The sequence below is a fragment of the Gorilla gorilla genome, chromosome 5 (genome assembly GCF_029281585.2).
Source record: "Gorilla gorilla gorilla isolate KB3781 chromosome 5, NHGRI_mGorGor1-v2.1_pri, whole genome shotgun sequence".
NCBI classification, from domain to species: domain Eukaryota; kingdom Metazoa; phylum Chordata; class Mammalia; order Primates; family Hominidae; genus Gorilla; species Gorilla gorilla.
In genome coordinates this window covers 67259245-67273310 of record NC_073229.2, presented here as the reverse complement: position 1 = coordinate 67273310, position 14066 = coordinate 67259245, and the positions used below count along the sequence as shown (strand labels likewise).

General features: G+C 37.7%; 2 protein-coding genes across 4 annotated transcripts in view; both read right to left on the bottom strand.

Moving 5' to 3' along the window:
* GLYATL3 (glycine-N-acyltransferase like 3) overlaps positions 1-5750 on the bottom strand; it is a 28138-nt gene extending 22388 nt beyond the window's left edge. Inside the window, exon 1 of the mRNA XM_004044163.3 lies at positions 5631-5750. The gene's annotated coding sequence lies outside the window, so the exon portion shown is untranslated. The remainder of the gene's footprint in view (positions 1-5630) is intronic.
* Positions 5751-12565: 6815 nt separating this feature from the next.
* Positions 12566-14066, bottom strand: part of CENPQ (centromere protein Q) — a 28556-nt gene continuing 27055 nt past the window's right edge. For all 3 annotated transcript variants that reach the window (XM_004044162.5, XM_031012270.3, XM_055392070.2), the window contains exon 9: positions 12566-13528. In XM_004044162.5, coding sequence (XP_004044210.3) covers positions 13397-13528 — 132 coding nt within the window. In that variant the 3' untranslated portion in view covers positions 12566-13396. The remainder of the gene's footprint in view (positions 13529-14066) is intronic.

The window sequence follows — 14066 nt, the reverse complement described above, 5'->3', positions numbered from 1 at the left end:
TTGATCCAAACATTATTGTGGTCCCTTTGACAAAAAATGAAGTTTAAAATGCCTTTTCTACATCTTTGTGCTGGCAGACTAATCTGGCTGACTTCTTTGGCACTACTGATAATCATTTGCCTAAGTCAAAATTCTTTCAATTTCTAGGAAATACTTCCTGGATTCTACCAAAAGTTACTCATTCATCACCATGAGAGGCAGCCGTTACCATTTTTACTGATGGATCCAGTAATGGAAAGGCAGGGTATGTAGGACCAAAAGATAAAGTCATTTCTACTCCATACACTTCTGCTCAAAAAGCCGAGTTGTTTGCTCTTATCTCTGTCTTACAGGATTTTAATCAGCCTCTTAATATTGTCTCTGACTCAGCTTATGTAGTCCATGCCACTAAGGCAATAGAAACAGCTACCATCAAAAATATTACTGACACTAATTTATTTTCCTTGTTCTCTTTGTTACAAAAAACTGCCAGAAACTGAAACCACCCTTTTTTCATCACCCACATTAGTTCTCATACTAATTTACCTGGACCTTTATCCAGTGGTAATCATAAAGTTGATACTCTAGTTTCTCTAGCCATTATAGATGCAGAAGAATTTCATCAACTCACTCATACTAATGCCTCAGGTCTTAAACATAAATATTCTGTCAGTTGGAAAAAAGCTAAACAAATTGTACAACACTGTTCTCAATGTCAGGTTCTTCTCTTACCCACACAATCTCCCGGAGTTAATCCCCGAGGCCTTTCTCCTAATGCTATTTGGCAAATGGATGTTACTCATGTTCCTTCTTTTAGAAAATTAGCTTATGTGCATGTCACAGTTGACACCTTTTCCAATTTCATCTGGGCTACCTGTCAAACTGGAGAAGCCACTTCTCATGTTAAAAAACATATGTTTTCATGTTTTGCAGTTATGGGAATTCTTAGTGATCTCAAAACAGACAATGATCCAGCCTATTGCAGTAAAGCTATTAAAAATTTTTTTCATCAGTGGCATATTAAACATATTACTGGTATTCCTTATAACCCACAAGGCCAAGCTATTGTAGAAAGAAGTAACAGAACTTTAAAATTACAATTACTTAAACAAAAACAGGGGGATAAGGAGTTGTCTACCCCTCACATACAATTAAACTTGGCATTGCTCACGTTAAATTTTCTTAATATTCCTAAATCTAGTTCTGTTACTGCTGCCGAAAAACATTTCTCTGGTAACTGTCCCACAGTAAACCAAGGAAGGGAAGTATGGTGGAAAGATGTTCAATCTAATATATGGTCAAAAGTCTCTATTTTAACGTGGGGTAGAGGCTATGCTTGTGTTTCCCCAGGTGAATATCAATCTCCTGTTTGGATTCCTGCTAGACACCTGAAATTTTGTCCTGAAGATGCATGCAACAACGAGACAGAGAAATTTGCTGAAAAAACACCACAGCAAAAACAACTAACACATCCAACCATCAAAAAAAGAAAAAAAGAAAAGAAAAAAATAACCATGCTAACTCCTTTACAACAGACAATCTAGTCAGCCATCCTGAACAACTTGCCTCCAGCGATCCAGGTCTGGCTCAACCTCTGCCTCCTCCTGATTACACTGATACCCTCTGTGACCCCACAGACTGTTAAAAACTATGAATATTGGGCCTATATTCCTTTTCTTCCTCTTATTCGAGCCATGACATGGATGGATGCTCCTATCAAGGTCTATGTTAATGATAGTATTTGGATACCTTGTTCTGTAGACGATTGTTGTCCTGCCCAACCTTCAGAAGAAGGAATTCCTTTCAATACCACTTTAGGTTTTAGGTATCCACTTTTGTGCCTGGGACCCACAAATGGATGTCTCTCATTAGATATTCAAATTTGGGCAGTCACACTACCATCTGGTCACTCTTTAGGACACTTGGTATCAGGGCTCTCATTAAAACCTCTAAGACAGATCAAAACAGGAATCTCTGATTATATTCACACATCCCAATATAAGCCTTTAGGACCTGCGTGTCCTCTCAACTTGTCTTCAGATGCTGACAAATTAATATGGAAGGATTGTGTTAGTTCAGAAGGAGTGTGTTATTTAATTCTTCTCACTACACCGTTGTTGATTGGGCTCCTAAAGGTCATATTACTAATGATTGCTCTCAAGGTCACAGAGATTGTCAACACTTTCTCTATGATATTACTTATCAAAAAAGTAGTGACAACCCTCCCCTATTATATCATAGATTTAACTCCTTTTTTCCTTTTAAGTGGAAAGGGGCAGGGGTTGCCCCTCCAAAGCCAAGGCTCATTGTTCCCCACTTAGGACGTGAACATTCAGAATTATGGAGATTAACCATAGCTATAACTGGTGTGAGAGTTTGGGCAGGAGAAAGTGTTATAAGTAAATCCACCTTGTCACCTTGAAAACTAAGACAACAGATTGATTTACACTACTATTTTCACACAGCCAAAAATATCACTATGGCAATCGTCAAAAGGTCAATTCAAAGATGGGACAGTAAAGATGATGAGGACTTATATCCCCCCCCTTTGCTAATGTCCCCCCACCACCTCTCATACAACCTATTCCCCCCACCATGCATTCACAAAAAGAGTACCATCCCAAAATAAATATACTATCTATATGGAGTCCAATAAAACTATACCACTTAAAAGTTGTGTTAAACCACCATATATGTTATTAGTAGGAAAAATGCATATTAGTTCAAAAACCAACGTAATTACATGTGTTAGTTGTTACTTGTATACTTGGATTGACTCATCCTTTAATCAATATCATAGTATTTTAATAGTCAGAGCCAGAGAAGGTATTTGGCTTCCCGTAGCCTTACATAGGCCTTGGGAATCTTCCCCTTCTATCCATGTTATTAATAATATTCTACAAAAAATTATTAAAAGGAGTAAATTATTTATTTTTACATTAATTGCAGTAATAATGGTTTGATTGCTGTTACTGCGACTGCTGCTACTGCTGGAGTTGCATTACATCAATCTATTCAAACTGTTCATTTTGTGGATAAATGGCAAAAAGATTCTACTTGGATGTGGAATTCTCAGTCAGGTATTGATCAAAAATTGGCCAATCAAATTAATAACCTGACAAACTGTTATGTGGATGGGAGATAGAATTATAAGTTTAGAACATAGATTTCAAATGCAATGTGATTGGAATACTTCTGATTTTCTATAAATCCGTTTCAATGTAATGAGTCTGTTCACAATTGGGAATCAGTAAAATGCCATTTATAAGGAAGTGAAGATAATTTAAGTTTAGACATAAGCAAGCTAAAAGCACAGATTTTTGAGGCCTCTCAAGCACACTTAACTGCTTTACCCAGTGCTGAAGTTTTAGACGGTATCTCTGAGGGGTTATCTAATCTTAACCCCATTCAATGGGTAAAATCCTTGGGAGGATCCACTATTGTTAATTTTGTTCTGTGTATAATTTGTGCTATTGGTTTATTGTTCATATGCAAAATTGGAAAAAATATTCTTCAATCCCATCATGATCAGTGCCAAGCTATGATTGCTATGGTTCATTTAAATCAGAGAAAAGGAGGAGATGTAGGGAGACCCCCTGAAGCTATTGCTATGGAATAAAAGATGAAATGCTCCTGATTATTGTAAATACAAAATTGCATGCAGGATTGTGTAAAGACAATGCCAGGTTGGACTGCCAGAATGAGCCAATAGCACGTGATGTGCTTCCCCCTGCAGAGAGCCTATGAATGGACGTGCATTCAGGGAGGTTTCACATCACCAAGATTCCTGTCCCAGAAAAGCAGATGTTCATAGCTCTGGGAATGGAATGCGACCCTTGTGGATGGCCTATAAATGGACGAATGAGGGGTGCCTGTCCACATGGATAAGATAGGGCTATAACACGCTCATCTTGCCACAGCTCTTCTAGGCCTCTTTAGGGTTAAGACATATTTCCTTCTGAGGATTTCTGGTCTAACCAGTTGTCTAGCTTCACATCCTGTTTCTACGGATTGTTTGTAACCAGCTTTTGCTGCAACTGTTACTGCTGATTAATATCCTGCTAATCATAGGTTATGGAAAGACTGTGTTTCTGTTTTAAGGCTCTGTTAGAAATTACTGATGCACACTATATTGTAAATTCTTATCTCTGTATACTGTACTTCTGCATACAGATATTATGTTAAAGAATTACTTCATCCCCATGTGACCATCTCACCTCATAATCAAATGACCCTAAATCCCTCACTAACCTACCGCTGCCCTCACTAAACTTAATAATACATGCTGGTATAGTCAGTGCATTAGCGGCACCGCAGGACCTGCTTTCACTATCTTGTGTGAGTCTCTTATTTCTTGACCTGCCAATCCACCTAGGAACAAAGAGAGAGCCCCGTTGCATTGAGGGCTGCTGGCCAGCTCCCGCGATACACACCACCACCACCTGGCTCGTTTTTTTTATATTTTTAGTAGAGATGGGGGTTTCACCATGTTGGCTAGGCTGATCTCAAACTCCTGACCTCATGTGATCCACCTGCCTTGGCCCCCCAAGGTGCTGGGATTACAGGTGTGAGCCACCCTGCCTGGCCTCCAGCTTCTTAATAGTAAAACCTCTACTTAATTGGCTTCAACTTACCCTTCTAGACTATACTCTTGCAACTCACAAATTACTCAGGGTGACAAACTAAAATCAGAGACATTCCCCCATGGGTTCATGCAGAGAGGACACTACAATTAATCTACATTTGACAATACCCTTTCAGTAAACAGTGATTCATTTCATAAGGCTCTTTCATTAAATAGAAATTTTTTTAATGCCACAAGGTAGAGCAGAAATTCTCATTGATGCAGAAAATATTTTCCACACATTTTTGTAACATGTTAGAGAGTCATAATGACAATTAACTCTGAAAGCTACAAGAGCAGAATGTCATATCCTTACCACTTGATTACTACTGTCCACAATCAGTATGTTCTGGAATTGGAAGTTAAAGGTTGGTAACTCCTTTAACCAAATTATAACCAATAGACTCACTGTTTGAAAGTATTTGTCAAGAAAAAGAATTATGCTCATGTAAGTTTTAGAAACTGAAGTTTCTTTGGGGGCATTTGAGTGTTTATAAGCACAGAGCAAGCATCTAAAATATTTTATTCATTAATATTTATCATAACAATGAAAGCATGGGAGACTTTTAAGTCTTATAAGCAATAAAACATAAGATCTCTGTTTTTGTAATGTAATACAATATTTACAATATAATGGTGGGCATTTGTTAATGAGGAAATACATTTTTTTAAGCACTTGGAATCCAATGCTAGTAATTATTTTTCATATGTTAGGATTTTTGTTCAGAGAGGTTGCTCTAGTTGTGCCCATATCACAATGCAAACAAATTTGTACTTGGTAATACTTATTTTCCTCACATCAAAATTTAAGAGTAAAAATTTTCCTCATATCAAAATTTAAGAATTAAAAAAACCCCAAACAAAAACAGGCCAAGAAACAAAACAAAATATATCTTTCCTTGAAACCTAATTACAATGTATTCGTTCTGTATAAGGTTGGATTTCATCTCTTCTCTATTTTTCCCATCCCTTTCTGCAATTATAAACTATGACTTGAAATGTATTATATTAGTGAATAAATGTTTACCTGCTGGGAGTTCAGTCCAGAACTGAGGGTTTTCAGCTGTGTATCAGTCCAGTAGCCCTTTTATATAAATGGCAAGTTTATTCTTCAAGGCTACCTCCCTAATTAGCCCTTAGTGGAAACAGGAGGGAGAGAAAAAAAAAAAGTGCCCACACCTGTAGAGGGGGAGGAGTTTATGATGTTGATCAGGTGAAAATCATCTCACATAGAGCACAGGCATTTCCACTCCATCTCTTCCTTTTTATCACATTTAGCCTTATGGTGTAAAAGCCAATGAATACTAATCTTGATTTAGAGATAGGTATTTTCTAGCCATAAAACCTGTCTATTAATCAGTATCTCATGAAGGAGAATAAAAAGAAAAGGAACCCAGGCAAATGGTAGTACGATAAGAAAGTAATATAAAGGTATTGACCCTTTAGTTATTTTTTATATATTCTGAAGAAAATGATTTTGCTGCCCTAAACTTCCAAGGCTGAAAGGGGGTAATCTCTACAGAGGATACATAAGTACATGAGATTAATTTCAAGAATTTTAATTACTTCAGCCTATTCTTTTAAATGAAAAGTCATTCAGAGTTTACTCACTTCTTTCAAAAGACTGCAATTTTAACCACCATGTAAGTATTTACTTGGACATCTCAGCACTCAATATCTACATCTTGAAATAATATGCAACACAAATGTCTCAACGGCATATGCAGAGTGCTTCAATTTGAATGTGGTCAGATGGGAGGATTCTGTTTACCACATTTAGGTCTCATAAAATGGTAAGGTAGGGCATTCTTCACTAGAGGACACTGAGCTTTGTAATACAATGGGCAGCTAGTAGTTGACAGCAAGTGGAGAAATTGTATTAGATGTCAATTACTAGATGTCAAAATAAGAGTTTTCGATCTTGCTGTATACATTGATAACTTCTTTTTTAAAAGATGTTACTGAGAACAAAGTATACCTACTCTTGGCCCTAAGGAGCCTATATAAATATAGTTTTCTAAATATTAACTGAGTAAAATAGATTTTTTAAAAGTTAAGCTTTTTTTTTATTTGCAAAACAGGAACTCCTTTAGACAGTAAGTGCAATATCCTAGGGGAAACTTTAAAAAGTTTGGGGTCTGGTTATTTATAAACTCTGAGACATGTAAAAGTCTCCCCAAATTTAGATTACGTCTTGTTTCCAAGTGCATTTAAAGCAGAAATTTGAGCTCTTTATTCTTTATAAAACATCAGAACTAATTGGAACTAATTTTTGCCTGAAGAAAAAAATAATAAAAAGGCAAAACATTCCTTTTCCTGGAAAGTATGGTTGAAGGTAATTAAATTTGAGATATTTATATATATTAGGCTAAGGCAAACTTTTAACTCTGAGATTAACGGAAAAAGGAGGAAAAAAGGAGATTCCCAATGTAAGATTAATTTAAAGGAATTGTCTTCTGAAAACCCAGGTGAACAAATCCGCAATACATATTATCACTTTACTCAGAAAAATACATCAGATTGTACTTTGCTGTAATAGGGGTTACTCATTAGATTCACCAGCCCCTTCTACTTGTAGTCTATCAGAAAACTCCCAAGAAGAGGTTCAATTATTTTTTCACTTCCTTGTTCTATCATTTACTATCTGTGTGATCTCAAGTTATTTAGCCTCCCTGTGCCGCAGTTTCTTCACCTGCAGGATGGAGATAATAATGAATGTTATGAGGTTTAATTCCCATAGGGTTGTCATTAAGATTAAACATTGGCATAAATACATGTATATAGGTAATGGGATTGGACTAGTACCTGGCATGTAGCAAGCACTCAATAAATGTCAGCCATTTTTCTCATTGCTTTTACTTTCTTATATCCCTGTTGTACGATTTGAAAACTTACAGTAATTTTAAGGACAACTCTAGGGGGTAGAAATGGGGCAAAATTGGCTAAGGCACATTTATTTCTATTAGTTTAAAAATGTATACATATGTAACAAACCTGCACGTTGTGCACATGTACCCTAGAACCTAAAGTATTAAAAAAAATGAACAACTTAATTTTAAAAATGTGCTCTATTGTAGTTCTAATGAATTCAGAAAATGTCCCTCTTTTATCTTCTTCTTTGTCTAGTTTTAACAACTACTATATCCAATTTTGGAGATGGTTGCTAAAGCAACTTCACAGCCCTGATAAGAACAGAGGCTACTTTAATAAGACAGCAAACACCTAAGTCAAGAAAAATTGGTTCTATGGTGGCTTAGTTGTGAAGAAACACATTTAGTAACAACTCTTAACCAAAATTGCGAATTAGAAAACAAAAATAGCTCACTTTTTGACATAATAAAACTCAACTGAGAAATTAAAATTTCTCTCTGCTTTTGCTTGCCTTCTTTCCCTTCTCTCTCTCAAAGCTAAATATTTCTTAACAATGAATGAAACATGAGAGGATTTAGACTTATGTTTAGAAACTAAGCCAACCCGTATAATTCAAATACTAATTTTGACAGGTGCAACTGCATATTTTTGGTAAACAGGGAATGCCAAGAAATTCTATCCAACCAAATAAACAAAAGTAAATCCTTTAATTTTAGGTTCCAGTGCAGGTGGCTCATATTTAAACAAAGCCTGTTTGTTGAACATATGCCCAACTGGGAGTTGGGGAAAATCAAAGGGCTCATATAAAGTAAGAATTTTAAGTGGCCGACATTACATTAAGGTTCTGCAACATATCTGTAAAGTCTGCCTCTCAAAACAGTTCTACCAATTCACCTTCCTTTAGCACAAGTACTCGGTGCCCATTTTTCAGTATGTTCAGCAATTTTCTTTCAGCTTTTTCCAGTCTTCGTCAATTTGATAGGTGAAAATATGTTTTAATTTGCGTTTAAATGGTGAAGTTAAGGTTGATCATCTTTCAGATACTTATGGATGTTTTCCTTTGAGAATTGCCCATTTTCCTATTTGTATTTAACCTATTTGTTAATGATATTTTAGAGCTCTTTATTTAAAAAAGTTTTATTTCTTTATTTATATTGTAGATATTTTCCTGTTTGTGATGTGTCTTTGGCTTGATTTGGTTTTATTTTTATTTTTTATTTTTTTGAGACAGTCTCACTCTGTTGCCCAAGCTGGAGTGCAGTGGCACGATCTCATCTCACTAAAACCTCTGCCTCCCAGGGTCAAGCGATTCTCCTGCCCCAGCCTCCTGAGTAGCTGGGATTACAGGCATGCACCATCATGCCTGGCTAATTTTTGTATTTTTAGTAGAGACGGGGTTTCACCATTTTGGCCAGGCTGGTCTCGAACTCCTGACCTCAGGTGATCCACCCACCTCGGCCTCCCAAAGTGCTGGGATTACAGGCATGAACTGCCATGCCCGGCCGGTTTTGTATTTTTAAAAATCTTATTTCAAAAAGTTCAAAATATTATGTAATAATCTTTCATGATTTTACTTTTGCTTATATGCATAATAGGGCATTTGCTACCCTGACATCCACTGTTCATTTCTTTCTTTTTAGCTTCTATTTTTATATTTAACTTTATTTACTGGGAATGTATTTAGGCATAAAGTAGGAATATTAAACATCCTCTCACCCTCCATTATGTAGTTAGCCAGTTTTATGAAGACCATTTATTGATTAATAAATATTTTTCTGTATTTCATTTGAAATGCCATCTTTATCATATGCTACATTTTAATACAATATATCCTCTATCTCAAAAGTGTATTTTTTTTGTTATTGTTTAAGTTTCTGGCATTGGCATTTATCAGTCACTAGAGAAGAGATGTATCATAGTTGGCATGGGCTGTGCATGGGAGAACTTAGATGGCTGAGGACACTACAGAGGAGGACTGTTATTTGAATTATTGGGACCATGTATAGTCAAAGTTTATTTATTTCTTCATTTTTATTTTTTTGAGATGGAGTCTCACTCTGTCACCTAGGCTGGAGTGTAGTGTCGCTATCTGGGCTAACTGCAATCTCTGCCTCCCGGGTTCACGCGAGTCTCTCCTGCCTCAGCCTCCTGATTAGAGGAGCCCGCCACTGCGCCTGGCTAATTTTGGTATTTTTAGTAGAGACGGGGTTTCACCATGTTGGCCAGGCTGGTCTCGAACTCCTGACCTCAGGTGATCTGCCCGCCTCAGCCTCCCAAAGTGCTGAGATTACAGGTGTGAGCCACTGCGCCCGGCAGTTTAATTTTATTTGGATCTTGTCTTGGGTCTCTTTAGTGTTGCCATAAAGGAATACCTGAGGCTGGGTATTTTATAAACAAAAGAGATTTATTTGGCTCATCGTTCTGTAGGCTGCACAAAAAGCACGGTGCCAGCATCTGCTTCTGGCCAGGGACTCAGGCTGCTTCTACTCATGGTGGAATGTGAAGGGGAGCTGGCATTTGCAGATCATGTGGTGAGAGAGAAAACAAGAAAGAGATGAGGAGATGCTAGGCTTTTTAACAAGCAGTTCTCATGGGAACCAAGAGAACTTATTTACTCCTGGGAGAATGTCACCAAGCCATTCATGGGGGATCTGTTCCCAAATTTCTCCCATCTGGCCCCACCTCCAATATTGGGCATCAAATTTCAACATAAGATTTGGTGGCATGAAAAACAAATCTCATGTCTTTCTCACATTGCAAAATACAATTATTCCATCCCCCAAAGTCTTAACTTGTTCCAGCATCAACTCAAAAGTCTAAAGTCTCATTTGAGACTCAAGGCAAGTTCCTTACAACTGTGAACCTGTAAAATAAAAAAACAAGTTATTTACTTCCAAGATACAGTGGTGGTGCAGACATTCCCATTCCAAAAGGGAGGAATAGGCCAAAAGAAAGGGGTAATAGGCCCCATGTGAGTCCCAAACCTATCAGGACAGATATTAAATATTAAAGCTCCAAAATAATCTGCTTTGACTCCATGTCCCGCATCCTAAGAACACTGGTTCAAGGGGTGGGTTCCAGAGCCTCCGGCATCCCCATCCCCATGGCTTTGCTGGGTGCAGCCCACATAGCTGCTCTCGTGGGTTGGAATCCAATACCTGCAGCTCTTCCAGGCTGAGACTGTAAGCTGTTGGTGGCTCTATCATTCTGAGGTCGGAGAGTGGTGCCCCTGCTCCATCTGCTTCACTAGGCACTTCTCTAGTAGAGGCTCTCAGCCCCTGTGGCAGCCTTCTTTCTGGGCACCCAGGCTTTCTAATACATCCTCTCAAATGTAAGTGGAAGCTGCCAAGTCTCCACTACTCTTGCATTCTGCATGCTTGCAGACTTAACACCACATGGAAGTCCCCAGGGCTTACTGGGTACACCTTCCAGAGCAGCAGCCTGAGGCCCTTTGAGCTGGTGCCGCTGGGGTGTGGGGAGCAGTATCACCTGCCCCATCAAAAAGGCATTCTTTCATTCTAAACTTCTTAATCTGTGATGGGAGGGGTGGCAAAGATTTCTGAAGTAGCTTTGAGACATTTTTTCCATAGTCTTATTAGCACCTGGCCCTTTTTAGTCATGCTCATCTCTTTAGCAAACTATTGCTGCTGCTTGGTCATACTCTTAGATTCCTCTCCTAAAAACACTCTTCTTTCCTTCTCTAACACAAGGCAAGGCTGCACATTTTCCAATTTTCCTCTGGTCTCTACTGTAAGCAGTTAGAAGTAACCATGCAGCAGCCTGAGCACTTTGCTGGTTAGAAATTTCTTTTCCCAGATACCCTAGGCCATCTCTTAAATGAAGCCTTCCATAAAGCCCTAGAGCATGGACACAATGCAGACAAGTTCTTTGCTACGGTGTAACAAGTGTGACTTTTGCTTCAGTAACTTATAAGTTCATCACTTCCATCTAAGGCTTCCTCAGTATGACCTTTGCTGTCTCTTTTTCTATAAGCATTTTGGTACACAACTACTTAACCAATCTCTAAGAAGTTCTACACTTTCCCTTGTCTTCCCTGTCTTCTCCTGAACCCTCCAAACTCTTCCAACCTCTGCCTATTACCCAGTTCAAAAGCTACTCCCACATTTTCAGGCATCTTTAGAGCAATGCCTCACTCCTGAATACCAATTTTCTTAGTATGTTTAGTGTTGCTATAAAGGAATATCTAAGGCTGGGTAATTTATTAATGAAGAGATTTGGCTCATGTTTCTGCAGGCTGTACAAGAAGCATGGCAACAGCATCTATGGCACCACGCCATTCATGAGCGATCCATGCCATGATCTAAACAACTCCCACCAGGCCCCGCCTCCAATGTTGGGGATCAAATTTCAACATGAGGTTGGTGGGGCCAAATAAACCCTAGGCAAATCATAACAGATCTGTAATTAATTCTTAAATTCTTTCCAAAGAGTACACCAAAATGCAGTCTTATTTAAAGAAAATACTGTGTATGTTTTGGATTGGATGCTACCTACCAGAAGATATTGTAGATCTCTTAAAGTTAGATTATAAACTCTTCAAAGCTACAAGAGTAGCATGGCCAGTTCACACAGGGTGAAGAACTGTATCACTCAGCAACAATGGTAAGTTAAAATCCCAGTTAACTATCAGTTATCTGTTAAACAGATGCCCTGAGAGAAACGGCATACATAATTCCTCCCTCCCCACCAAAAGCTACTATAACATTAGTGTTAAAAATCACTGAGTTAGGGCTCTACTACTCATTCTAAAAACATGAAGCTTTAAGTTTCCAAGTGAAGGGTTTTTAAGACATTTTGAAATAATCTTTACTTTTAGTCACTTTGCCAGGTTTTTCTTTGAGATTTCATTTTCCTCCAAAATCTATTAATAGGCCTTCTTTACCATTATTCCTATGAGGATATTGCTTGTGACCCTTTTCTTGAGCTGCCCCAGGGTCCTCATGTGTGATCTCCTCACTACACTAAAAACCCAACTTGTTTAACTACAGGTTTGTTCCCAGTGGTCTCTGCCTGAAGGGTGTTAACAGAATTATGGCATCTCCCAAATTAACTGATATTATAGGTCACATAAAAAAGTAATTGCAGTCATTTTATTTTACAGACTAAAAAAAAAAAAAACCCAAGACAGTATACTGTAGTTTGTTAGAAATAATTTTTTATACACTAGGTTATAATTTATTCACATATATAAGCTTATTACCATAATAAGAAAAGGTTTATACATTTTGGGTTTTTTTTGTTTTAATAAAATAAATGTGCTAAGGTTCCTTTTTAATACTTTTTGGGAATATGTTTTGATGACAGTAGAAAATATTCAACATTAATTCACCAAACAACCAAAGAAGTAAAATTTTGATACTACCTCCAAAGTTAAAGATAGCAGGCATATCTTAACTATTTCCCAAAAAGACTAGGGAGTTAGGTAAAAGAGTGAAGGCATTTGAGGATTTTTCAAGTTCCAGATGACCAGACAGAAACTGTAAGCCATTGGCTACAGAATGAATGATAGCAAACACTAAGGTTTTTATGCACTAGACAGTATATGTAAACACTTACTTATCACAGCTCCTGATATGAGCTGTTAACTAATAAATGAGTTCCATTCAGGCATTATAAACTATTAGATCCTTAAGGCGATTCCTATTTTATGGTTTTAGGCAAATACTTATAGATACAGCAATATAAACGTTAGTTTCCTAGATTCGGCAACTGCTAAAAACAGTCTTCAGAACTACATTAGATGCTAATGATAGAACTACAAAGACTAATTTTAAAGTGCATATCAGGAGATAATAAATCCTGCAGAAGCCTTAGCCTCTGTACATATAATCATAGGTTAACAGTTTTACAAATTCACGAACATTAAATTAATATGGAACAATCTAAAAAAAAAAACACTCCTTAAGATGCATCCAGTTTCTTATAGGCTTCTTCAATGAAGGTTGACATGCTCTTCATCTGTGATGAATTATGAAGAATATCCAAGTCCTTTAGAAGAGCATTCTGGTTTGGAATTAGCGCCAAAATTTCGTTCTGTGGGAAAGATAGTATTAAATGTAGTTGTTAACATTTTATTATGAGAAATCTCAAATGTATGTTAGAGAGAACAGTAAAATAAACCTTAAGTATCTATCATCCAACTTCAATAATTGTCAACGAATCACTATTCTTCTTTCAAATCTATCTCTCCCTCTCCCCATCCTGCTCCTTTCACCACTGGTAAATGATAGGATTTTTTTGTTTGTTTGTTTTTGTTTTTTTGAGGTGGAGTTTCGCTCTTGTTGCCCAGGCTGGAGTACAATGGCGCAATCCTGGCTCACTGCAATCTCCAGCTCCCAGGTTCAAGCAATTCTCCTGCCTCAGCCTCCCGAATAGCTGGGATTACAGGCATGCGCCACCACACCTGGCTAATTTTGTATTTTTAGTAGAGATGGGGTTTCTCCATGTTGCTCAGGCTGTTCTCGAACTCCCAACCTCAGGCAATCCGCCTGCCTTGGCCTCCCAAAGTGCTGGGATTACAGGTGTGAGCCACTGTGCCCGGCCAATAGGAAAATTTCAAATTACTTCTTGA